This window comes from Harpegnathos saltator, unplaced genomic scaffold (genome assembly GCF_003227715.2).
Source record: "Harpegnathos saltator strain DR-91 unplaced genomic scaffold, Hsal_v8.6 scaffold60, whole genome shotgun sequence".
Taxonomy (NCBI): Eukaryota; Metazoa; Arthropoda; class Insecta; order Hymenoptera; family Formicidae; genus Harpegnathos; species Harpegnathos saltator.
The window spans coordinates 1,464,262-1,487,658 of NW_020230427.1; the positions used below are offsets into that span (position 1 = coordinate 1,464,262).

Sequence of the window (23,397 nt, forward strand, 5' to 3'; positions counted from 1 at the left end):
CGAGTAAGAATGTCCAGAGGCTGCGCGGCCGATACGAAAGTCGCATCGAGCGGCCGCGAGAGGTATGTAATAAGAGGGCGGCGGATCTTTATATTCAGCCTGCGTCATACTCTAGACGTCTAACTATATTAGAACGCCCCGCGTATCTCTCTCGGCGAGCCCGGGCCCGATCCCGATGGGAATTCGTATAAACTATGGATGGTTCGTGTGTGCACGCGCGAAATGGAACACCGGTGTCGCGCCTCTGTTGGCCGAAAGCCAATTAAGGCTTTTGATTAGACCGTGCCGAAACTTGAACTTGGGGCTTCCGTGCGACCTTCCGGCTGTGTAGTTCCCCCCTCCCCCTCCCCTCGCGACCCCGGCCGCGGTTAAACCGCACAACTATCGCGTGTGCGCTCGCTATAGATATCGGAGAGCACGGAGAGTCAGTAAGTATGCGGCCGATGCGGGGCTGCTACTCTCGGCTGCGTTAGTTTCCGCAAATTTCGAGACACTTGAGTTTCCGCCGTCGAAGCAAACAAGCGATCGGTCGGTCCGGTTGCCGATGTTTGCCCGCGCGCGGAGCTGAGGCCGCGGGCGAGTGAGCGAGCGTTGCGTCTCATCGCGAGGCGGCCGCGGTTGAAAAATTCACGATATTGTTATCGTTCACTTATGCGAATGCGTGCGATTCGATTCTGGCTAAGCATGCGTGACACGGACGTTTCCCATTTGCGGAAGGGAACTTACGCACGTTCTCATCTTCCTAAAATACGCCGGCGAGGTGGGATAAACCGTACTTACGGCGGCTCGACCGGATCCCAAAACCGCGCGATCCGATGGGCGAGGAGAGGAGAGGAAGGAAGGGGAGACGGGGAAGCTTCCTTCGTAAGCCGCGCGAATCACACGAGGGTGGCTGCGAGAACGCACCGTCGGACTTATCGAGCGATAAATACTCGCGAGGCAGAAGAGTTGGCGATCCGACGGTGCGAAGATGGATCGCGAGGCTGTAGACGTCTGTCTGTGAAGTCACTGGCGCTCGATATCGAGACTCTTATCTCTTCATCTTATCTGTTCGCGGCGCTTATTGTATCTACAATGTACGAGGATCTTGGATAAATATATATATATATATATATATATATATATATGTATGTATGGCAGTGGGAATATATAATATACATATAATTGCACAATACGGCATACACATACACACACATATAATCCGATTGAAATGCCTTGGCACTATTGACTATGCTGTGCGCTATTATTCCGCGGAACAGCGGAGTCAGTCAATCCTACCTCGACTGGTAAAATCCGTTGTAATTCTGAGGAATCCCGAACACGGCCCGAAAATTAATCGCGTCGCGATCTTATGAAGCGCGAAATTTTACGCGGTCGTTGGAGCTCGCGACAGAATGGGCGATCATTCGGAGAAAGGAGAGAGGGGCGGGAAATTTCTATGAGATTGACGTAAAATCGTTGTCCGAGGAATTCTTTGAATTTATTATTCGGTGAGGTCGATAACGGGAGGGGGAGAGAGAGAGAGAGAGAGAGACGTGGATCGATAGAGTACTTTGGTTGCGGTGCGCGATGTGATCAAAGTTACCTGGCAGTCGCCGTAAACCCTTTCCGGATCAATGAAGCTTTAAACTTTTTTACCAGATAAGAGAGCTGCATCGCCTTTCAGCGCGCTCGGCGAAGGGGTCGCGATCTTTTATGTGAATTAAGTACACTTCGTTGTAGGTAAATACGTCAAAAGAATATTCGCGTACGTAACGGGAGACGCGCTGCGCCGCGCCAGCCCGGTTATTCGGTAAATAGCATGATATACGTGACGAGAATGTAACATTTTATTGATTGGCCCGACAAATTTATTTCATGTAGCCACCGCGAAATGTAGGTCATTTTTGCGAATTTAATGAGCGCCGCTTGCATGATGCAAATTCGGTATTCCCGCGTGTGCGTGTGTATGTATCTATGTGTGAAATTCATGGTTTTCGGCGACAACAACAACGACGACGAGAGCGACAAACGTCGACGACGAGACATCGGATATCACGATAATCCCATAATTTACAAATCCGGCAAGTCAAAAACGCGTGATATCACGCGGCGAGTTGTCAGCGCGGCCGCGGCGGTGCGGCGTCGTGAATAAAATCGCGCGAATCCGGCATTTTCCATTCGACCGGTCGAGCATCGCTGGCGCCTCGCTTTGTTTAACTGGATATTCCAGCGTATTGTTACAAGTTTCAAACGCGCGAAACATTAGAAACGGCTGAAGCGCGCTCGCTCGCGTTGCAATCCTAGCCCGGCAACTACCGGTAGCGGACACGGGCAACTCGGGTCAAACAGTTGGCACGCTGCAGATCAAGTCCTTTTCGCCAAGAGCGAAGTTGCGTCGCGTCGCATCCTGTCCGTATAAAGCGACCGCGTCTGAAGGGACAGCGAGAGCGCGCGAGAACAAGAGCGAGCTCTCGTTCTTAAGACGGAGACTACGCGCGTTGTTCCATCGGGACTGTATCCTGTTTACAGCGTGATCAAAGTTACGTCGTAGGCGGTGTATATATTCTTCGTGGATCAATGGAGCCTCGAGCCTCGGCACGCCTCCGCTTCGGCGTCCTCTCCCTTCCGTCGCTCTGTCCGTCCGTTCGCCGGGCTCCCTTTCTTGCGCGCTATACTCTCTCGCCTCTGCCGAGACACACGGACGAAGCACGCACACACACACACACACACACACACGTGGCCGCGTATGTTACACATGTATACACAAAAGCACCTCGGTCCAGCTCCTGCTCTCCCGGACGCTCCGTCGAGCTTTTCCCGCAGCGACGCATCTCCCCGTCGACGCACGCCCACGCGCCGCGCTCTCGCTCTCCTCTCTCGCGTGCCCGCGGCTGTCGATCGCCGATGTAAATTTCGTTCGTGCGTCCCCCCCCCTCCCCCACCGCCGCCGATGACGGCTCGTCCGCGCGCTCTTCGCGCGGAATCATTAAAATCCACGCCCTGAAACGCGTAAGATGAGAGAGAGAGAGAGAGAGGGGAGGAGAGAAAATATGAGCCGGCTCGATCGATCTTTCGATTAAACGCGGAATAACACGGCGGAAGGGTCGGCGGCGAATCGATAAGCGATATCGGCCGGGTGGTAGGAAATTTTTGCTTGTTTTTCCGCCGACGAATTCTCTGCCTGTTGTTCGGACGCGACGTAAGGGTCGATCGCGGATTCTTATGTGAGTCATATTTCGGGGTAATTCGGGGGATATGCGGGCGCACATATGTATGTGTGTGTGTGTGTGTTGTCGCAAGTTTCAGTCTTATCGTACTTCGCTCAATGTATCCTCCTTCGCCGATTATCTCGTGTTAACCGCGCTCCCGACCCCGGGCGCCGATACAGCACCGCTCTCGCGTCGGTCATTACTTTTTACGACTCCTCGTGCGGAGATTTGCAGAATTTAATAGATGTAATACTCGAGACACCGTCTCGACGTCGTGAGAAGGCTATTCGCAAACGCGATCGTCTCTCTGTGTGTGTGTGTTTCGTGTCTAGCAGGACACCGACAGGGCGTTAGCGTGATAATAATTTTCACCGTCCTCCCCTTCGCTCTCTCTCTCTCTCTCTCTCTCTCTCTCTCTCTCTCTCTCTCTCTCTCTCTCTCTCTTTCTCTCCTTAGGCACCGCGGTCGCCGGTACTGACTGATAGACTTTGCTGACTTTCTGGAGAATTTAGCGCATACGAGCATACGAGGAGAGAGCGATAGGGCTCTGCTTGACAGAGAGACAGTTTTACGGCTGTCGCAGGGAGCGCCGCTCGGTTAAGACTTCCGTCGAGCAACGGACGGGAAAGAAAAATGTCGCGGTGCGGCAGAGCACCGGCTGAACTTTGCCGCTGTGTCGCGAGAGAGACGAATGCACTCGAAGGGAATAAAAATGCCCGGCCGAATGTGGATATTATTCCGTCCGCGAGCGCGACTTGTCGCCTTTGTGCGCGTTCCCCCGGCCGTGGAGCGCCGCGGTATGTCGCTAAATGACGCTCGTTTATTAGACTTTCCTTGCTGAAAAGGCGCCGTGGAACGTCGCGAGTTGGATCGTCTCGCTCTCTCTCTCTCCCTCCCTCCCTCTCTCTCTCTCTCTCTCTCTCTCTCTCTCTCTCTCTCTCTCTCTCTCTCTCTCTCGCTCACTCTCTCTCTCTCTCGCTCACTCTCTCTCTCTCGCTCACTCTCTCTCTCTCTCTCTCTCTCTCTCTCTCTCTCTCTCGCTCACTCTCTCTCTCTCTCTCTCTCTCACTCTCTCTCTCTCTCTCTTTCGTGGAGAGGAGGAGAGAGAGATTCCGGCGGATCCGGCGCGCGCGCGCGAGATGTTCTCCAAGCAAATTGTCTGTCGGACGCGCCTTTTGTCAGCGCGCGCCTTTCGACCTTTCGCCTTCGCGTTCTCTCTTCCTCTCTTTCCACGGTAATCAGAGCGTCATCTCGTCATTTCCCGACGTAAAGGGAGCGACTGCGTGTGTATCGCGACGCGGAAGACACGCGCGCGCGTGGCTAACATTCTTAACTGCCGGGCCGCTCCATCGACCGTCGTACGCGTTAATGTCGTTAACCGCGCGATGCGGCGTCGGAACTCGCGGCTAAACGATAATGCACACACACACACACACACGTGCGCGCAATGTTACACAAGGGCGCAATGTTACCCAGCCTCAGGCCGGGGAGTCATCGCCGGGCACCACGGGAATGCAGTTGCGTGCTATATGCGAGCAAATGCACATCCCACGAACATGTCGCGGCGCAGGTATGCGCGCCACGACGGCAGCAGATGGATACAGTAATGTTTGTCTTTATGGGAACTGCCGTGCACATATCGCGACACGTCGCGACCCGCCTCGTAGACGACGATGAAGGCAGCATGCGTGATCGTAACGCGATTCGTAACGAAAGCCGCGCTCACAGCCGGGTATTTCGCCGAGTTAGTCTGACGTTAGAACGGCTGGATCCAAATGCAATGTCGCGCGAGTCGCGTTTTCAAGTGCAACATCCCGCCTATGCGGCCCATGTTCGAGACGGGCCGCGCGCGCGCGCGCAGCGCCGGAAAGTCTCGTAAATTCAGTCGCGTTCAGGAACGTTCCGGGGGAGCGAGGATAAATCGCTGCTAAAAACGGAGTCGCGCGCATTATCCCGACTGGAAATTTCGAGCAGGTTTACCTAACATTGATAAGGACCTAACAGAGTGAATGGAAGGTAATCCTAAGTCAGTCCTTATAATGTCCTAACGACAGATGAGTAAGGAAGACCTTTATAAGGTTATAATGATTGGGTCCACATTAGGACTTTAATGTACCAACCTAGTGTACGATATGATATGGTTCAGTTAATCAGGTCCTTGTCGGGATCTTATTCATTGTATCTACTATATGATTTGCATTATCAAGTTTTAACGAAACAATTTCCGGCTGTCATTTCCGAATATGAAGATGTTTGCATTGAAAAAACACTTCGGATCACTTGAATATATTTGTAAAATGCTGTCGAAACTGTCCTTTTTTTAGCACTCAATGAATAGTTGTAAAATTAACATGCAACTTTTCTCTTTAACACTGCTTTATGTCTTGTCATCTTGTGATACTTTGTGATCTTATGATATTCATTTTATGTTTCTTTTCCGAAACATTTTACAAGTATGCTCGAGCGATCTAAAATATTATCTCATGCAAATATCTTTTTATTTGGAAATGACATGAAAGAATTCTCAGCGTGTCGTTTCTTATTTCTGATGTCATTATCCAATATAGCCGTGGCGACTAATCAAGAGCCATAATTTGAAGAAAAAACGTAATAAGGATTCCATAAGGTAACTCAATAAGAATCTGACTATGAATCCTTACTAAGATCCTGATATCCACGCTGCGTTACATGACTTACTCGTATTAGGATCCGATAATATTACGTTATTGAGACCTGATGAGTCCAAATGAGGTTAACCTGATCAAAACCATGGGATAAATTTCTAGTCGGGATAAATCGACGCAACATCTAGAGACTTAAGAGCAAGAAAAAGGGGCGAGAAAGAGAGAGAGAGAGAGAGAGAGAGAGAGAGAGAGAGAGAGAGAGAGGCGTAGAAGGGAGACACGTGAAAGGATCGATTTATTGGGTATTAAACTCAATTTTAAAGGATTTTTTTGTGAAAATGAACGTTTGTTTCGAAGCAAAGTGATGAGTACATGTTATTCAAAGTATTGTCCATCGTTAGCTACAACTTTTTCCCATCTTTCTAGTAAAAGACGGATTCCTCGGCGAAAGAACGACTCGTCTTTTGTGGTTATCCATGAATCGAGCCATTTTTTGATAAAAGAACTGAAGTGCTGAAGGGCAGAAAGGTGATTCTGCATGGATCGAAACAAATGGAAATCAGAAGGAGCAATGTTTGGTGAATACGGCGGGTGGGATAGAACATCCCATCCGAGCAGCTCTAACGTTTTCTTCACCGGTTTAGCGACATGTGGCCGAGCGTTGTCATGTTGGAAACTCACTTTATCGTGTCTTTCGGCGTATTCTGGTCGTTTTTCTTTCAATTATCGGTTCAGCTGTACTAGTTGTTGTCGATAATGGTCCCCAGTAATGGTTTCGCCAGGTTTTAGCAGCTCATAATAGACCACACCCTTCTGATCCCACCAAATACAGAGCATTACCTTCGAACGATGGATAAGTGGAAAATCTCCACTTCTGAATCGTCTAAATCAGTACTCACAAGTTGAGATCGATGGAGCATAATCCCCATAAGCTTCGAACAGCAAACGAAGACTCTCAGCTGCCGATTTTTTTCAAATGGAAACAAAGAAGTAAGTGCGCTTCCCGCAAATTGCGTTTCGTTGGCACAAAACTCGACATATTGAATGCGCTAAAAAATAATGTTATTAAAAATGTTATTTACACTTGGACCAAATGAAATATACCGATCCTTAAAGCCTAATGACAGGGCTTTCATATGAAGTTGGCTCCAGTATGGGCCGATGCCATCAGGTGCTCATTGCGCCATCTCTTGTAAATCCTTTAAAATTAAGTTTAATACCCAATAAATTCCAAAGACACGTTGCCTCGTTGCCGAGTATCGCGAGGCGGCAAAAGAGGGCAACTGACCGATGCGCGAAATTGCCGGATGCAAGCAGCCGAAAACAAACATCGATAAGTTGCCGCGAGTGTCGCGTTTGGCACGTGAGGGACGACGGCGTTGCGAGAGGCGTTAATCGAGCTGTCGGGGTAACACGTGACCGATAGTTGGGTGGATTTTCGCGGATAAATGCGTATTATTACATCGAACACTCGGCTGGGCGAATTCACGGCAGTGCTGAAGAGAGCCTGCCATTCATAGCGCGGATTTCGCCGCTGTCTGGAAGACTTAACCGGCCGAGATACGATGAGGGTGACGTAAGGGGCTGTAAAAACCGCCCCTCTCCCGCCGTCGCGCGCGGGTTCTATAAAAGTAATCCTATTTACCCGGCGTATATAAGTTTATTGAAAGTCTCCCCTTCTCGAGGCTGAGTCGCCGCGCGGAGCGCGACGGGCAAAAAGGAGCGAGCGATTACACGGAGCTTCGGAGCTGATAATGACGACGCGATTGTACATTCGTTGATTTGGCGGGGCAATGTTTCTCGTCGCATTTCGCACGTCGTGGGAGCTTCGTCGATGAGCTTGACATGAGACGCGTGATTGAGACGACGATTCACGACGACGAGACGGCGAGTAGACGCGCGCGGCCGGCCTGATCGGCCGAGCCGAATGATTCGGACAATTGAAGCAAGACGAAGTCGGCGGGGCCAGGATCGCGCCAGATACGTAGGCAGTCTGAAAAGTTCTTCACCTGACATATAACACGTCACTCAATAAGTTCGTAGGATGACATATAAATGGCGCTACTATTGACAAATCCATAGGATTTTTAGGAAGTACTAACCTTCAAATGATACGTGACAAAATTTCATGACAATCGGACGTTTAGTTCACAAGTTACAGTGGTTTTAGTGACGTCGACGATTCAGCGGGCTGTTTGGAGCTGTTTCAGCGCAATAAAAAGGATTTTTGATGCGGTATGTGACAATAGATGAAACATGGATCCATCACTACACTCTAGAGTCAAATCGGCAGGGAAAGCTCCAGGGAAAGAGATTTGGCTCCAATGAAGAAGTGATTGCCGAAACTGAAGCCTTGCTAAAACGAGTCGACGTCGTGCGTCACTAAAACCACTGTAACTTGTGAACTAAGCGTCCGATTGTCATGAAATTTTGACACGTATCATTTGAAGGTTAGTACTTCCTAAAAATCATATGGATTTGCCAATAGCAGCGCTATTTATACGTCATCCTACGAAGTTATTGAGTGACGTGTTACATGGCGTTAGAAACTGTCAAACTATAATTGTATTGGAAAGTGGCATCCATCCCTGATACAAACCCATGTAAAATTTTATTCAATCTATCAAGTCATTCGAGTGGTAGCACCAGCTGAAAAGGCTTTGTGCAAGAAGATGGGTGCTGCATTTGCTAACAATTGACCAAAAACGGGCATTCGAATACGCGTATTTCTCAAGCGTGTTTGGCACATTTTAATCGTTTCAAGCAAAATAAAATGGATTTCAAGCGTCGTTTCGTAACTGTTGAGGAAACTTGAATCCACCACTATACACCAGAGCGAAAAGAACCTCCCGGAATCACACTTTAATGATGGTATTGAATTATTGGAAAGACGGTGGAATAAATGGTATTGAAGTTTCAGGAGATTATATTGAAAAATAAAACATATTTCACGACAAAAAGAATTTTCTTTCATTGTTAGGCCGAGAACTTTTCAGACTGCCCTCGTAAATTCTCGAGTAACAACACCCGAGAGGTGGGCTGCACCCTCTCCGTGCGTCCGGGCGCAAAATCGCTCTCGTTCGCGTCGCAATTGTCCTCGAGTAATATCGGCCGCGTATCATCACGTTGGACGCCGCGCGGCGCAGTCGTTCGTTCATTCTTTATTGCGATACCGGTATTTTTACATTGCCGCGTGTCGTCAGCAGTGACGTGGGAGGGAAAATATCGCAGTCCCCGCGCTCTCTCGCTCACTCCCTCTCTCTCTCTCTCCCTCTCTCTCTCTCTCTCTCTCTCCCCCTCTCTCTCTCTCTCTCTCTCTCTCTCTCTCTCCCTCTCTCTGTCTCTCGCACGTGTCGGCTACGTGCACGCGTGGATAGGCACAAGATCTGTCCCCACAAAGACTGCCATTGCCACGGCGCGGCAGGGCAGGCGGTGAAGCTCTCGCGCCCTCCGCCGTCGGCGACGCTGACGTGGAGCTGGGGAAGATATCCGGCTGTTGTGTTTCGCGCCCATTCGCGTCGACGAATATTTCGACAGGTATCTCGACCCGCCGGACGGGCTCCGTGCTCGCCGTCGCCGAGTCGCTTCTCCGCCTCCTCGGTGATTTTCTTGCCGCTCGGCGGTCTCTGCCTTTGCTTCCTTCTCTCTGTGTCTCATCGGTCCAGATCGACGCAGACGGCCGAGTGTGAAGCCGTCGCGCGGTTCCTTTGCGAGTCCTCTGTGGGGCCGCGGATGTTAAAAGGCCCACCCTGTAACGACGCGTTAAACTCGCCGCGCCTCTTCGTCACTTTGGCGCGGGACTTGACGTTCCACGCGCGCGCGCGCGCGTTTCATATCGTCCTCGAAGATGTGCCAGAGTAATCTCCGCGCGCGAGAAGATTCTCGGGATACGGCGCGAGCTCTCGCAGCCCCCTCAGCGACTGTCCGTTGTGTATTATGTATTCGGAAGTTTGCGTCTTTACGGCTCCGTGCTCGGGCTGGTCGCTCGGAGACGCTCCTTCGCTCGTTCGCTCGCTCTCTCTCTCGCTCTCTCTCGCTCTCTCTCTCTCTCTCTCTCTCCCTCGCGTGCACCCCGACACCTAGAATAATACTTTAAAGTAAACAACGACGACAAAGTTTCCTGCAAAGTAGCTCCGCCGCGTATCTCTTTTCTGCCCCGCGTCTCGTTGTTCCTCCTCCTCCTCCTCCTCCTCCTCCTCCTCCTCCTCTGCCATCCTCCCCCGTCGCCTATCACCTCTTTAGTTTCCCGAGTGTCACGTCGTGTCACGAGCGCTGAATCATTAAAACGACCTCGTCTTGTTTTGGGCTTGTCTGGTTCTCCGCGGAATTTTCTTCCCTCCCCTTTCGCGCCCCTCACGATATTTGTGTGCGATCGTGTTTGCGATAATATGATTACGGCTCCGTTTTGCCGCACGTAACTGCGGAAACTCGAGCGCGCACGTGATGGTACGTAATACATTGAGAGAGCGCCGGGGGGATCCGACGGTCGCATTAACGGTGTTTCACGCGTTGCATTAAAAATCGTTTCGACTAATGCGCACCTAATGTGCGAGTTTGCGCCGAAAGTCCCGTTAATTCGCTCCGCTTGCTGCGGCAACCGCACGACGGGAATCGCATCGCGATTCGTCCGGCTGGCATTTCCCCCGCACTTTTCGCCGCGCGTAGGGCTTGATTTCCCGGAATTTATAAAGCGGCCGCGAAATAATCCTGTTTGTAGGATTCGAGTAGCCTCCGGCTGCTTCTCCATCTCGCTGGTGGCTGTTTCCCGTCGTTAGCGACTCGACCGGCGCAGCGGTTTAATTCGAGCGATAAAACAGCTTAATGCACACGGGGGAATAAGCCGTAAACGAAGCTTTATCGGGAATAACGCGAAGATATGTGGGAAAGTTGCAGAGTTATCGTTCGAGACGCGCGATTTATGCTCGTTGCACGCCGCTCCCGCGAGCGGGTTATCCGCGGCTCTCTAAGATATGCAAATGGTGAACGATGCGGATCCCCGACGTAAATATGCAAGATGGGTGGAACAGCGCGAGGGTAGGATGAGACGCCGAGAATAAACTCGCAGAGACGCCGGCACGACAGCCGGCGAGACGGCGCATCCGTCATTCCGCCATGCGTGCTAGCTCCGTTTTTTTCTTTTCTCGAGGTACGAAATTTCGCGCGATCGACCGAAAGTCCGGCAGGAAGATACAGCGACACTTGAACGAGCGATCGCTGTCTCGCTGCGAGTTTTGCTCTCGTTTTTAATCTCGCGAGGTTAATAATTTCCACGGCTCACTTTTACACACGTAAACGCCCTCCCGCCCTCCCGCGGATGTGCAAAATACGGCGCGCGAAATCTCGTCGCGAATTTCTCCGACGGAGCACAACGAGCACTCGAGCGAGCGATTCTTCTCTCGCACTGTCATTTTTAATCTCGTGAAATTAATAATTTCTTCCGCGCACTTATATGTCCGCCTTCGCGGATGTGCAATATACGGTTCACGAGACCGCCGCGAACCTTCCCAAGGAAGTACGTGGGATGGTGGGATGTAAAAAAGAAAAAAGACACGATTGGTCTCGCACACAGTGGCACTTTCGACCTGAGTCAAAGTGATAATTTTCTCAAGCGCGAGATATCCATAAAACCGACTTTGCACGCGAATTTGCACGCAACGAGGACAACAAGTGCTGAGGAATGATACTCTGCCGTACTTTCTTTGATCCCGCCGGAGATTAATCTCGGCTCTCGTTCGGCCCTCAAGATCAGCTCAGTCGCGCGTAAACGCACGTTCTCGTAAACGCGCGCTCGTTTATCTTTCCAGCCACGCGGAGATCGAACGCGCGTAATGTATCCGTCGGAGATATTCCGCGCGAGAGCCTCGCGACTTTTTCATCCACCGGGGAAGCCATTAATACGAGCTGTACTACAGCCGGAAAGTTGCGGCGCGCACGTGTCCGCGTTCTCCAGTTCTCTCGCCGAAGTTCCCCTCCGCTTTTACGCGCGCCTCATTAATTACCGCCATCGTCTTCCAGCACTCGGCTAAATGGCCGTTGCGCGATTCGACCAAGTTGCTTATTGCCGCGCCGTCGTCGCTCATTCAAGAAGTTGAAGACGAGTCTGTATTACTTCCGTGTGAGGGATCGCTAAAAGGTATATCGCGCGCCTCTGGCCGTCCTTTGGCGGCTGCTATCGATTTTTTCGATTCATTAACATCCCCGAGCAAGCGCGCGTGCTCTCGAAGGAGGCCGCCGCGCCGTTGCCGCTGCCTTTCCAAGCGAAAATTGCTCGATAACGCGCCGGCCGCTATTTCTGCGCGTACCTGCATCCTACGCGACGGTATTTCGCGATCGCGATCGCGAACTCGCGAACTCGCGCCGATCGTTGGAGCGGCTTGATCGCGAGAGCGGACGAGTCGAATTTATTCCGCGCTCTCCCTCGGCGGGCGTCCGATAAATCGTCCGGCCGATCGCCGGGGACGCAGCGATAAATTACTTTTCGCCGTATAATCGATCGCAATCCTAATAATTCGACCTGTTTACACAGGTGCGCGCAGCGAAACGCGGCGTGCGCCGGCCGTTACAAAGATGATTAATCAACGCCGCGCGCGATCATGTATGCGTGCGTATGGATATATAGACGCATATTTATATACAGGCTCGGTGTATAAACTAGAATTTAACGCGCCGGGTACGTGCCCGATACTTGCGTAATGCATTCGACTAATCTGATCAACGCGTTGCATCGATTTGCTTCTTGCGATCCGAGTGCGCATCGCAGCGCGACGCAGCGCGCTCGCTTGAAAAGCCATTAGTCCGGCGGATATAAGTAGCCGCGTGCGTAATTATACGTGAATGCGCATCCGTGTAATCCGCGCCCGATATTGTCCCGATCCGAACCGATCTCCGTCGACAGTTTGAACGGTTTGAACGGCCGCGTTCGAAATATTCAGTCCGACGGTCGTCGCGCGCCCACTAGAATGTAATCATCTCGATCGTTCTCGAGTATCCCCAGAACGGGAGAGGGTTGGGAGTTTATATTATTTCCCAGGGAGGGGGAGATTGAAAGGGTGAAAAGAAAGGGGATCAAAGGAGAAGGGTTGTCGGGCGTGGAAGATTCAAATTTATAAATTCGCGAACGAGGCTCGCGCGCCTCTCCCTCTCTCTCTCTCTCTCTCTCTCTCTCTCTTTCTTTCTCTCTCTCTCTCTCTCTCTCTGCACTCAAGCGACTGCTTACCGGTCGTTAGCGGTCTCAAGCGTCGGTCGAGAATCCAATTTATACGGTATTGTGACTCCCGGCTAGGGATGCAACGATTTCTCAAAATATCGATAACGATATTATCGTCATTCAGAACTGTCGATAACGATAATATCGATAATTTTGAAAAACGTCGATATTTATATAAAAAAATGTATACATATAAGGGTATGCGTATGAAGGGTATACGCGAAAAATTTAGAAAGATCTTTTAAAAATTTTTATCTCCGTATAATTTATTGTCATATTCTTATTAGAAAATATATAATAAACCGCAGTCATTTGTCGGATATCACCGCATACACGGAGCAGGAGATACATTACGGTTCAACGATTGAGGTGAAAATGATAAAAATGAGCGAATTTATTAGACATCGACCAATTACATAATATACAGGGCGTCCCATTTTAACTTTCGCATTTATTTAATAATTTTGAAATTTCCGTCAGTTAGGGCACTATTATAGCAATATATTCTTGATAGTAAATAAAGTAAAAAAGTCTAATACTATTTTTTCTTTCGACGAATAGTTAGCGAGATATCGTAAGTTAAATGTTGAAAAAGTTACCAAGTTTCCCTTAAAAATTGCAAAAAATATTAGGCAGATGAAAAAATGTTTCAGACAAAAGTTGTTAAAATTAATTGGTAGAAAAAGAAGATATAATAAAAAAATTGGGCTTTCTATTTTAAAAAATCAAGTTGACCTTCAACTGACCTTGAAAACGCCCTCCAAATAAGAAACCGATAATGCCATTCTCTTTCCCCTTTCGAAATTATGGAAAATGTGTTTTAGCTTTTTTTAATATCTTTCATAGTTTTCGAGGTTTTTTAATGCGAAAGTTTAAATGGGACACCCTATATATTCCAGTGAATTCACTCACTTTTGTAATTTTCATCTCGGTCGTAGAACCGTAACAGGCTCCCAGAACTCTAACTGAAAAATACGAAATATCAGTAAAATTCATATCGATATATCGATTTTATCGAAGACAAAAAAATATCGACAAATATTCGATATTTGTCTCTCGATATATCGATATTTCGCTATTATCGATTTATCGTTGCATTCCTACTCTCGGCGTGGCCCGGCTAACGGCCGCCGGCATGGCCGACGACTACGAACGACAGCAACTTTCTGGCTTTGTTTGCGCGTTGCATCAACGAATCCGCGTCCACTGTCACAAGCGAGCGAGCGCGGTGCTCCTCTCGCGATCGATCGCGAGGCGACGCGCGTTCGCAGCACAACGACGCCGACGACGAGCTTGGAAACGTCGTCGAGTTAATCGCATAAAAAGAAAAAAAAAGTCGACGCGCCTCGAAAGCTGAGCTCCGACTTTCCGTACAAACGGAATACATCGCATCAATATTACCAAACTGCATAATGCCGCTTCGTTGGGAGCGAGGCGAGGCGAGGCGCGGAAGCCGCGCGACGAAGTACGTGATTATCGGGCCGACGGAACTTGTAATATACGATTGATGCTGCGAAGTGATGAATTTCGCGGAGAACTTCCGACGCCTGGGGCACTGCTGTTCAAACTCGGAATATTAATCCGTCCGGGGGGGGGAGGGGGCAGAGAGCAAGAAGAAGAAGAAGAAGAAGATGGAGGGGAGGGGGGCGGTCGAGGCGCTCGTGCTCGCGCGAGCGCGCGGTATGTATTTGTCGCGATCTCACGATACCTCGACCTGTCTTCAATGGGTGCACGTGCGCCGAATTCGCCCGGAGGGCCGACGGCCATTATTCTCCCTGTGGACAGAGTCCTGTTGCATTTCGTATTCGGGGACGGAGGCGGCGGAAGCCGAACTTGCTGCCGCAGCAGCACGTGCTCGAATACCATTCGGCCCGGGTCAGAGGTGGGACGTGCACTCTCGCACACACGGGTTTGTCAGAGGATTAAAGTAGTTTACTTGCTGTCGTTTAGCCGCGATAGATCGTACGCTCGCGCGCCAAGTGGACCGAGCGCGCGCGACTTCGGAGGTCGGCTTCGGAGTTGGCGTCCTCCGTCGTCGGCGAGCGTGCGGGTTGGGGCAGCTCGCCAACTTTATAATCGGCCACGTGCATTAATCCGCCCAGCCGGCCCGCGGCCGTCTGATGCGTTAAGGTTGACCGCGGGATGGACCGTCTGTCGAAATTTCAAAGACGCGCTCTCTCTCTCTATTTACTTGCTTGGCAATCCGACGGAGAAATTATGCAAAGTCATTGAAAAAAAGTAGCGAATCCCTGTCTCCATTTTTCTCTCTCCCTCTCTTGTGGAATATTATCCTTCTTTCGGGCGCTTCGTGACGTCGAGATTGTCGAGCAGTCGACGACCTTCGCTAACTACCCGAGCAAAAAATTGTTAGGGCCATCCTCATGAAGCATAAGGCCCCGATAAGGCTGAAAATAGGATGCCCTGAAAAAGGATGTCTCATTATTACCACGTCAGGCCCCGAGATGAATCTTTTGGGGATACCTTAGATTTTATGAAATAAGGCTTTGATAAGGAAAACTGATTTTTAGAAGAAGATTTATTAGGAGTACCTTAGATTTAATAAATAAGGTTTTGATAGGGAAAGCTAAGAAGGGCCTTGGAAGGATCTTTTAAGAGGATGCTTTAGATATGCAAAATCAAATTTTGTTATAAAAAATTAGTAAGATCTGAAGCGTGTAATAAAATTATCATAATTTAGTATTGTTTTAGTAGGTATGCTCTGATTTTTTTTAAGATTTTTTAATTATTAAATTAAAAACAAATTTTATTAGTTGTATTATTATAGTTACCATATCCATTAGTCTCTCAAGGATTTTTCTAGTATTGCCTTCGTTTTGGAATGCAGCAAACATTAATTAAAACAGCAACATTTTTATGTGTAAAGAATATTATATTTTATATTACAAAGTATGCTATATTTTTAAAATGAAAAATTCTTGTTGTATATCAACAAGGTTATAAAGAAATAAAGAAATTACAGTTTAAATTTCTTGCAATGAAAAGAACGAATATTGCTACTCGAGCAGTAATAAAAATATTTTCTCACAAGGCCCTTATAATATTGCCTTATAAGGACCCGTTAAACCATTTTTTACACATCTTGTAGAGCTCTTGTCTTTCTACCCCTACTAGGGCCCGATTAATGTTCAGAGGAAAATAATCAGGCCCTTACCAGAGTCCTATTAACTTTTCTACTCGGGCAACTCGCGACGAGCGAATTGTAATGCTTCTTTCCCACGTGTGCACGTGGTTTAATGTGTACGCTTTACAAATGGAATTTCAAGTCAATTTAGATTACAGTCTCAAAAGGCAAACAGTTGCTAGCCGTTCGTCGACGCGGACGAGAGGCTTCTTATTTCGAGCAATGTCGAAAATTGCGTTCGGAAAAAGATTGCTACTCGACGCAGGCTACTGCGAGCTCTCGACAGACGGCGAAGAGGCGGGAGAGGCGGACAGACAGAGGGAAAGAGAGCAGACGCATTGTTCCGAAGAGACTGTTTGTTTCAGATAACGGAAATAATTAAATTGCCTTTCCCCGTTATGTTATTTCCGAGGAGGAAGAGTGCTATCTCCCCTCTTCCGCCGCGCCTCGTATCTCTTCGCAAATATGCTTTGACAAGGGTCGCGATTATTCGTTGCGGCACACAAGCCCCCTGTGCGAATAACGCACAAGCTGACTGACATTCGATTTTTCTCCTTCTTTGTCGCAGAGAGCCTTTGCGGGCGCCACGAGAAACGCTTATTGAATCACCTGCTGTTAAATTACAACACCTTGGAGCGACCGGTCGCGAACGAGAGCGAGCCGCTGGAGGTGAAGTTCGGCATCACTCTGCAGCAAATCATCGACGTGGTAAGTCACGAGAGGAATCTCTCCGCTCATCTCGCAGGAAGCTGCTTAAAGACACCTCGCAAATGCTCCTCATCGTGTCGCGCGGGAAATATCTCGAGATCCTCCCTGAAATTCCGACCGCGGCGAGTAGATCGCGTCGACGCCGCCGCCATCGCCGCTTGTACGCAAAAATTGAAAAATCAGAATCCATTTCTCATGTTTTCTCTTCCATCAATCTTGTAATTATACGTCGAGTTAAGTGCACGGTTACATTACATTTGACGCGCGAGAGCGCGTCGGCATCGGCCACGATCCAACGAGGGCGGAGCAATTTACTTTGGAAGCGATTAATAAAATTTGCACTTCCTGCAGACTGAACGTCCGTATTTCGTAATCTCAACCGTTCTCTCCTTCCCTCCGCGCGATCAAAGTGTTCGCTTTAATGAACGGAAGATTAAAGCATCCCCCAAGCAGTCGGAACGCACTTGTTATTTTTGCATCAGCATGCCGGGATATCCCTCGATTATCCCGTACTAATTCCGTTGTTCTCCCTAAGCGCGTGGGCGCGACGCGCTCTCGCGCGTACTACGTATTTCACTTACAATATAACATAATAAATCTCAGGCGCTGCATTTTACATCTGCGTATTAAATCTTCAGCGTTTTTCGCGCTTCACCAGGCGGGGGATAATGTAAAGTGACAAGAATAACGACGGGAATGAAGTCAATGTGACGCGGATGAATCGCTAGCTCGCGCTTGCGGATTCATGCTCGGCGTGCAGCGCGCGCCGCGTCCCTTTAATCCGATCATTACGCGAGCTACTCGAGCGCGCAACACATACGGCAACAATGCACGTCCGAAAGATTACGTATGCAACAGTTGATAGCGAGCCAACAACGGCCGGCCTGAGGCGGCGCACTTAAGAGTGCGCGCGTTCGCGGATACGTCGCGAATCTTCCAGGGCCGCGAGTAACCATTGCGCCAGAGCGGAGGGGAGGGGGGAGTATTCTGCAGCCGTCTGCGTGAAACCCCGAGATAAGAAGCGGCGAGATTAGCGCGGCGTGAGTTTTTGCGCGTCAAAATATCGGGTTTATCTAAATGAGGCGCGCGCGGAGTCGGCGGGAAGCGGGGGGGGGGGGGGCGGGGCGACGAATGGGGCGAGATTGCATTACGGGTTCTTCTCCGTCTTCGTTCCCTCTTACCGCGGCTATTTACTCCCCCGTCGTCGTTATACATACAGCGGTACTATCCGCGCGCGTAAGTCTTATGTACGCGCGAGATGCGCGTCCCGAGGAGAGACCTGAAAATGCGTCGGCTGAACGAAAGGCGACTCCAATACGCGCGTTAATTCCCTGATCAGGCAAATTCCCGCTCCGCCGTCGTCGGATGTGACGTTTCGCAGGAGCGGGCGGAGAAGGGGGCAGAAATTACGCCACACGCTGAATTCTTTCGCGAGTCGTTCGAGCCGAACTTTGCGACTTTTCGCGGAAACGCGAAGAACGCGCGGTTCTCCCCTTTCCTCCCTCTTTCCCCCTCGCCTAGAAATCGCGTTAAATCTTTATCGACAGCAACGTCGCGTGCTCTTTCCGTATCTCGGCGTTTTCTGATGCATGAATATTACAACTGGCTCGCTCGCTCAAAATCGCAGCCGCTCCCGATGATTCGCGCCCTCCCCCCCCCCTCCCCGCCCCAGTCCGACCAGTCGGAGGAATAATCGATCCACGGGCCGATCTACGGTCGCGAGGCTCTCTCTCTCTCTCTCCGTGTAAATAAAGTGCCGGCTGATCGATATTTGACGGCTGTAACAAATGGAGCGAGCGCGAGTGCTCGTTAAGGATTTATGACGCGCGGGAACTTTCCTCGCCGCTCGTGGCTCACAATTATAAATTGGAGGAGGCACGCGCCGAGGCCGCTCGATCCTCTTCGTTTTGCCCGGGCCGCGGTGTTATATAGCCTAGATTAAAGAAACCGATCGCGCTTCGGTGTTGCCTCTCATAACATTCTTACGGGCGGCGCTAACTACCCAGGGAATATATCCGTTACGATGAATCCCTTTCCCCTTCCCCGCCCCTCCCCTCCGCGCTAACGTCCGTCTGCTATTTTATTTCCCACGCGCGATGAAGCCTGCGAGATTCCGTCCGCCGCGCCGCGCCGCGCCGCGTCGTCGAGAGCTCCTCTCGGATCTCGCCCGCCGCGCTCCTCGAGTTTCCTCTCGCGTCTCACGAACACGCAGCGACGCGGTATGTATGTGTGCATTAATATCGTTTGATTACGCAACTGAAACCGTCGCGAAGGATGTCGCACGCCAGCGTTATTTATGCGCGAAGCGCACGCGGGTCGTTTAGACGGCCATTTATCTTCGCCTCGTTCGCTTTCCCTTCGCCCGCGCTCATTATTGTCGTTATCTTCGTTGTTACGATCATTGTTTTATTTCGCACCGTGGCTTTCCCTCGGAAATTTATACAATCTGGTATATACAGGATATTCGTTTGAAAACTTTCCAGCTAATTATCTCGAAAGGTACGAAAGATATTAAAAAGAAGCTAAAACGTGTTGCATGATTTCGAAGGGGAAAGAGAATGGCATCGTCAGTTTTTTATTTGGATTTGACATTTTCAAGGTGAGTTGAAGATCAACTTAATCTTGTAAAATAGAAAGCCCAATTTTTTGTTACATGTTCTTTTTCTAATTACCAATTAATTTTAACAACTTTTGTCTGAAACATTTTTTTTATTCGCCTAATATTTTTTGAAATATTTAAAGGAAACTTGGTAACTTTTTCAACATTTAACTTACGATATCTCGCTAACTATTCGTCGAAAGAAAACATTAGTATTATACTTTTTTTACTTTACTTACTATCAAGAATATATTACTATAATAGTGCTCTAACTTTTGTTAATTTAATAATTTTGAAATTTCCAAAGATCGATTCGAAAATTCTCTTCCGCCTTCGAAATCATGGAACACGTGTTTTAGCTTTTTTTAATATCTTTCATAGTTTTCGAGATAACTAACTGGAAAGTTTTCAAAAATGAACACCCTGTGTATATATATATTTTTTTTCAGTAAAAGCAAAAGACGTTGTGTGTTCTGGACGTTAAGAGCGCGGACATTTCCGAGACAATTCCTTCTCTCTCTCTCTCTCTCTCTCTCTCTCTGCTTTTCCTGTCTCTTCCTTCCGGTAGCAAAACATATTCCATTAAATTTCCCGTTCGCCATCCTTACTACATCCTTACTACATCCGTGCTACCGTTCTACTAACTCGCGTCGCTCAAGCTAACTGATGTTTTTGCCGTTGCCTTTTCAAAGTATCCGTTGCCTTTGGGAACAACATCGCTGTAGTTTTTCCGTCCGATGCAAGAGAGAGAGAGAGAGAGAGAGAGAGAGAGAGAGAGAGAGAGAGAGGGGATGGGTGGGAGGGAGAGAGAGGCAAAGCTGGAGCAAGAAACTTGGCAAGCTTAATGAATTGATTCATAAATCTCCCGCGCAGCGGCAAAATTCTAGTTCGACTTAAATTACATCCGGTGTCGAATGAAATGCTGTAACCTTTCGCTTTTGCATACATTCTTAACACGATTGCGCGATTGCATATTCACCCCTTTCGCGCGGCGCCTCGCGAACGATAAATGCGCACGCGACACAAATACTTTTAAAGCGTTTATTTTCCGGCAGCGCGCGCGCCGACTAAATTATCCCCGAAATTTCCATGCGGCGTCATGAGATATTTTTATTATTATTATTATTATTATTATTATCAATATCATCGCGGGAATTGCGGATTAATTAAAGCAGATAAATCGAATGTGCCCGGAGGATGACGCGGAATATTAAAAAATAATTTGGAGATAAAAGGTGTCGCGTAATAACGTGCGCGCGCGCGTGTGACGTGACCGAACTTTCGGTTACTTTGCGCAACGTTATCTTTGCGGATTACTTTACGGGTCGTAAGCTGCCTGAAGCGGCTGGCCCGGGCAAAGTCGTATCCGTAAGAACCGTATTAATATTCCAGTTTAATTAAGCGACGTATTAGAACGCGGTCGCGGCAACAAATTTGCGCGACACGATATAACGGGTAATTAGTTTCAACTTAAAAGTGGCCGGCACATGGTTTAATCTTAGCCCGAGCCTTCGCGTCGCGAACTGCGACGTGCACCTCTCCCGTCTCATGAATACCGGAGTATTGGTCGGAAAAAAGTTTCGATGTATTCTGCTTGAAATCTCAACTCTCTCTCTCTCTCTCTTTCTCATTCGTCGGAGATCGGAACGCGCGAGGTCCCGCGTAAAAGCCAAGTCCCTTTAATTGATCACGTAAAGAGCCGGAAAAGTTCATAATGGCGAGCAACTTGATTCCGACGTCGGACGAGACGGAGAGAAACTGATAGCGGCGAGTAAGATCAACAAAACTTTGCACTCGCGTCCGCGAGGGCGAACTACGAATTAATCGCGTATTCGGCCGAGTGGGCCGGCCGAAAGGGGACGGACTCGCTTGACTCGCCATTACCACTTACGCGGGGAACAATGGAGTCCCCGGCAGCGTGTTGTCGCGTCGGCGAGCACTCGACGTTTACGGCGCACCGTGCGGATTTTTATTGCCCCGATATCGATAATGCGCGCCGGGATATAATACCGCGAGCAGGACGATTACGTCTCTCTTAATTCCACTTGTGAGCTCTCGCGGGGTTGTAAACTTTTTACGCCCGACGGCCGACCGTAAATTTCCGAACGTTCGCTCGTTCGGCGCGTCTCCCTCACTTCCGCGCCGGCTCGGCCGACGAAACGCCGACTCGCACCACTGTCTTCGCCTCGCAGCGCTAAAGCGCGGCTCAACAAAGCGGCGGAGGAGGCCGCGAGATATGGGACATGCGCCGTTATTTTCTTTATCGCCGTTATCATTCCTCAAGGAATGCGTCCGCGGATTCCACGTGTGCGAAACGCAACGGTCAGAATATTATTGTAGTTCCTCCGCTTCCTCGATATGCATATATATATATATATATATACTATATATATATAATATATATAATATAATATATAATATATATAATATATGTATACTGTATAATATATATATATATATACTATATATATATAATATATATAATATAATATATAATATATATAATATATGTATACTGTATAATATATATACTATATATATATACTATATAATATATATATATATACACACACATACACACACACACACATAGAGGCTCTCCTTCCATACGTTTTCTTCAGCCGCGGGGCGCGGCGAAAAAAGTCGGAGCGCTAGAAATCGCAGCGGGGCCGCGACACTTTGCGAGCGCGCGGATCGCCGCAGCGACGTGCTCGGAGGTTTTGCCCGTGCGAGATGCACATGTGCAGCCGGTGCATTATGCGGCCGATACACGCGTCGTGAAGTTTTTGCGCCGCGCGGCACGTTGCATCGATTAATCATAGGGTGCATTGTGGGAACTACTGTTTCAAAACGGCCGCGCCTTTCCGCCCGATGAATGTTTATGCACTTTGTCAGCGTCTAATGACGTTAATTACCTTGATTAATCGCCCGCCGTTAATTAAGACTTCTCATTTCCGTCTCTCCCTCTCCCCCTCTTCTCTCTCTCTCTCTCTCTCTCTCTCTCTCTCTCGCGCGCACGCGATTTCGCTTTCGTGCTCTCTCTTCCTCTTTCTCTCTGCGTGGCATAAATCGCGCAACAAGCTCGCGCGCGCGCCGCTTCCTTCCTGGACCGAATCCACGCGGCGAAGTCCATAGAAATTCAATCCTTGATACATTTCATTCGCATCGCGGGACGAGAGAGAAACGCGGTATTCATTGTTACCGCCATTGTCGGCCGCGAAATGAAACTCTTGCCTTTTCATCGATCAGAAATCGCGCGTTTCATGTATCTTGCCGGAGTCCGCGGAATAACGCCGACGTGACGTCTCGGGAATCCATATGCCAATTCCGCGTCATTACAGAGGCGACAGAGACGGCAGAGAGCGGGGCCGTGAAATTCGCACTTCTTTTTTATTCAGCTCGCTCGGCAGATTCCGCTTTGAGCCGGCAGCGCGGCGCGGCTGATCGATCGTTACGTCACGTGTCGGCAGTTTGTGAAACAAAATATGTTGCGCGAGATACCCAATTGGATATCAAGCTGTCTATCAGGGAGAACAGGGGATTTATAGAGACATCGAAAAGGAAATAAAATTAAAAAGGTCTCGACTGAGAAATCTGCCGCTGCTGCTGCGTCGTCCGCGACAAAGACATTGATTGTCGTTTGTTCGTTACAGCGTTCGATCGTATCACCGGCAAAAAAGAACTTTGATGTTTAGAGAGGAAAAGAGAGAGTGTGGAGAGGCAAAGAGAGAGAGAGAGAGAGAGAGAGAGAGAGGGGGAGGGGAAGGAACGCACGTATGTTAAAACCGTCGAGGGGTGACGCTTCATTGATATTACAACGGCGATATTTCAGAGCTCTGCGACGCGACAAAAATTAATTCGCAATATCGCTCGTAATTTTGCTTCGCATTTACTCGGACCGACACGGCCGCGCCAGGCGATTGATG

The 23,397-nt window shown here is 49.1% G+C and overlaps 1 protein-coding gene across 4 annotated transcripts in view; it reads left to right on the forward strand.

Moving 5' to 3' along the window:
* The window catches only part of nAChRalpha6 (nicotinic acetylcholine receptor alpha6), a 295,193-nt gene that overhangs the window by 66,246 nt on the left and 205,550 nt on the right, over positions 1 to 23,397 (forward strand). For all 4 annotated transcript variants that reach the window (XM_025304355.1, XM_025304356.1, XM_025304357.1 and 1 more), the window contains exon 3: positions 16,733 to 16,872. In XM_025304355.1, coding sequence (XP_025160140.1) covers positions 16,733 to 16,872 — 140 coding nt within the window. The remainder of the gene's footprint in view (positions 1 to 16,732; positions 16,873 to 23,397) is intronic.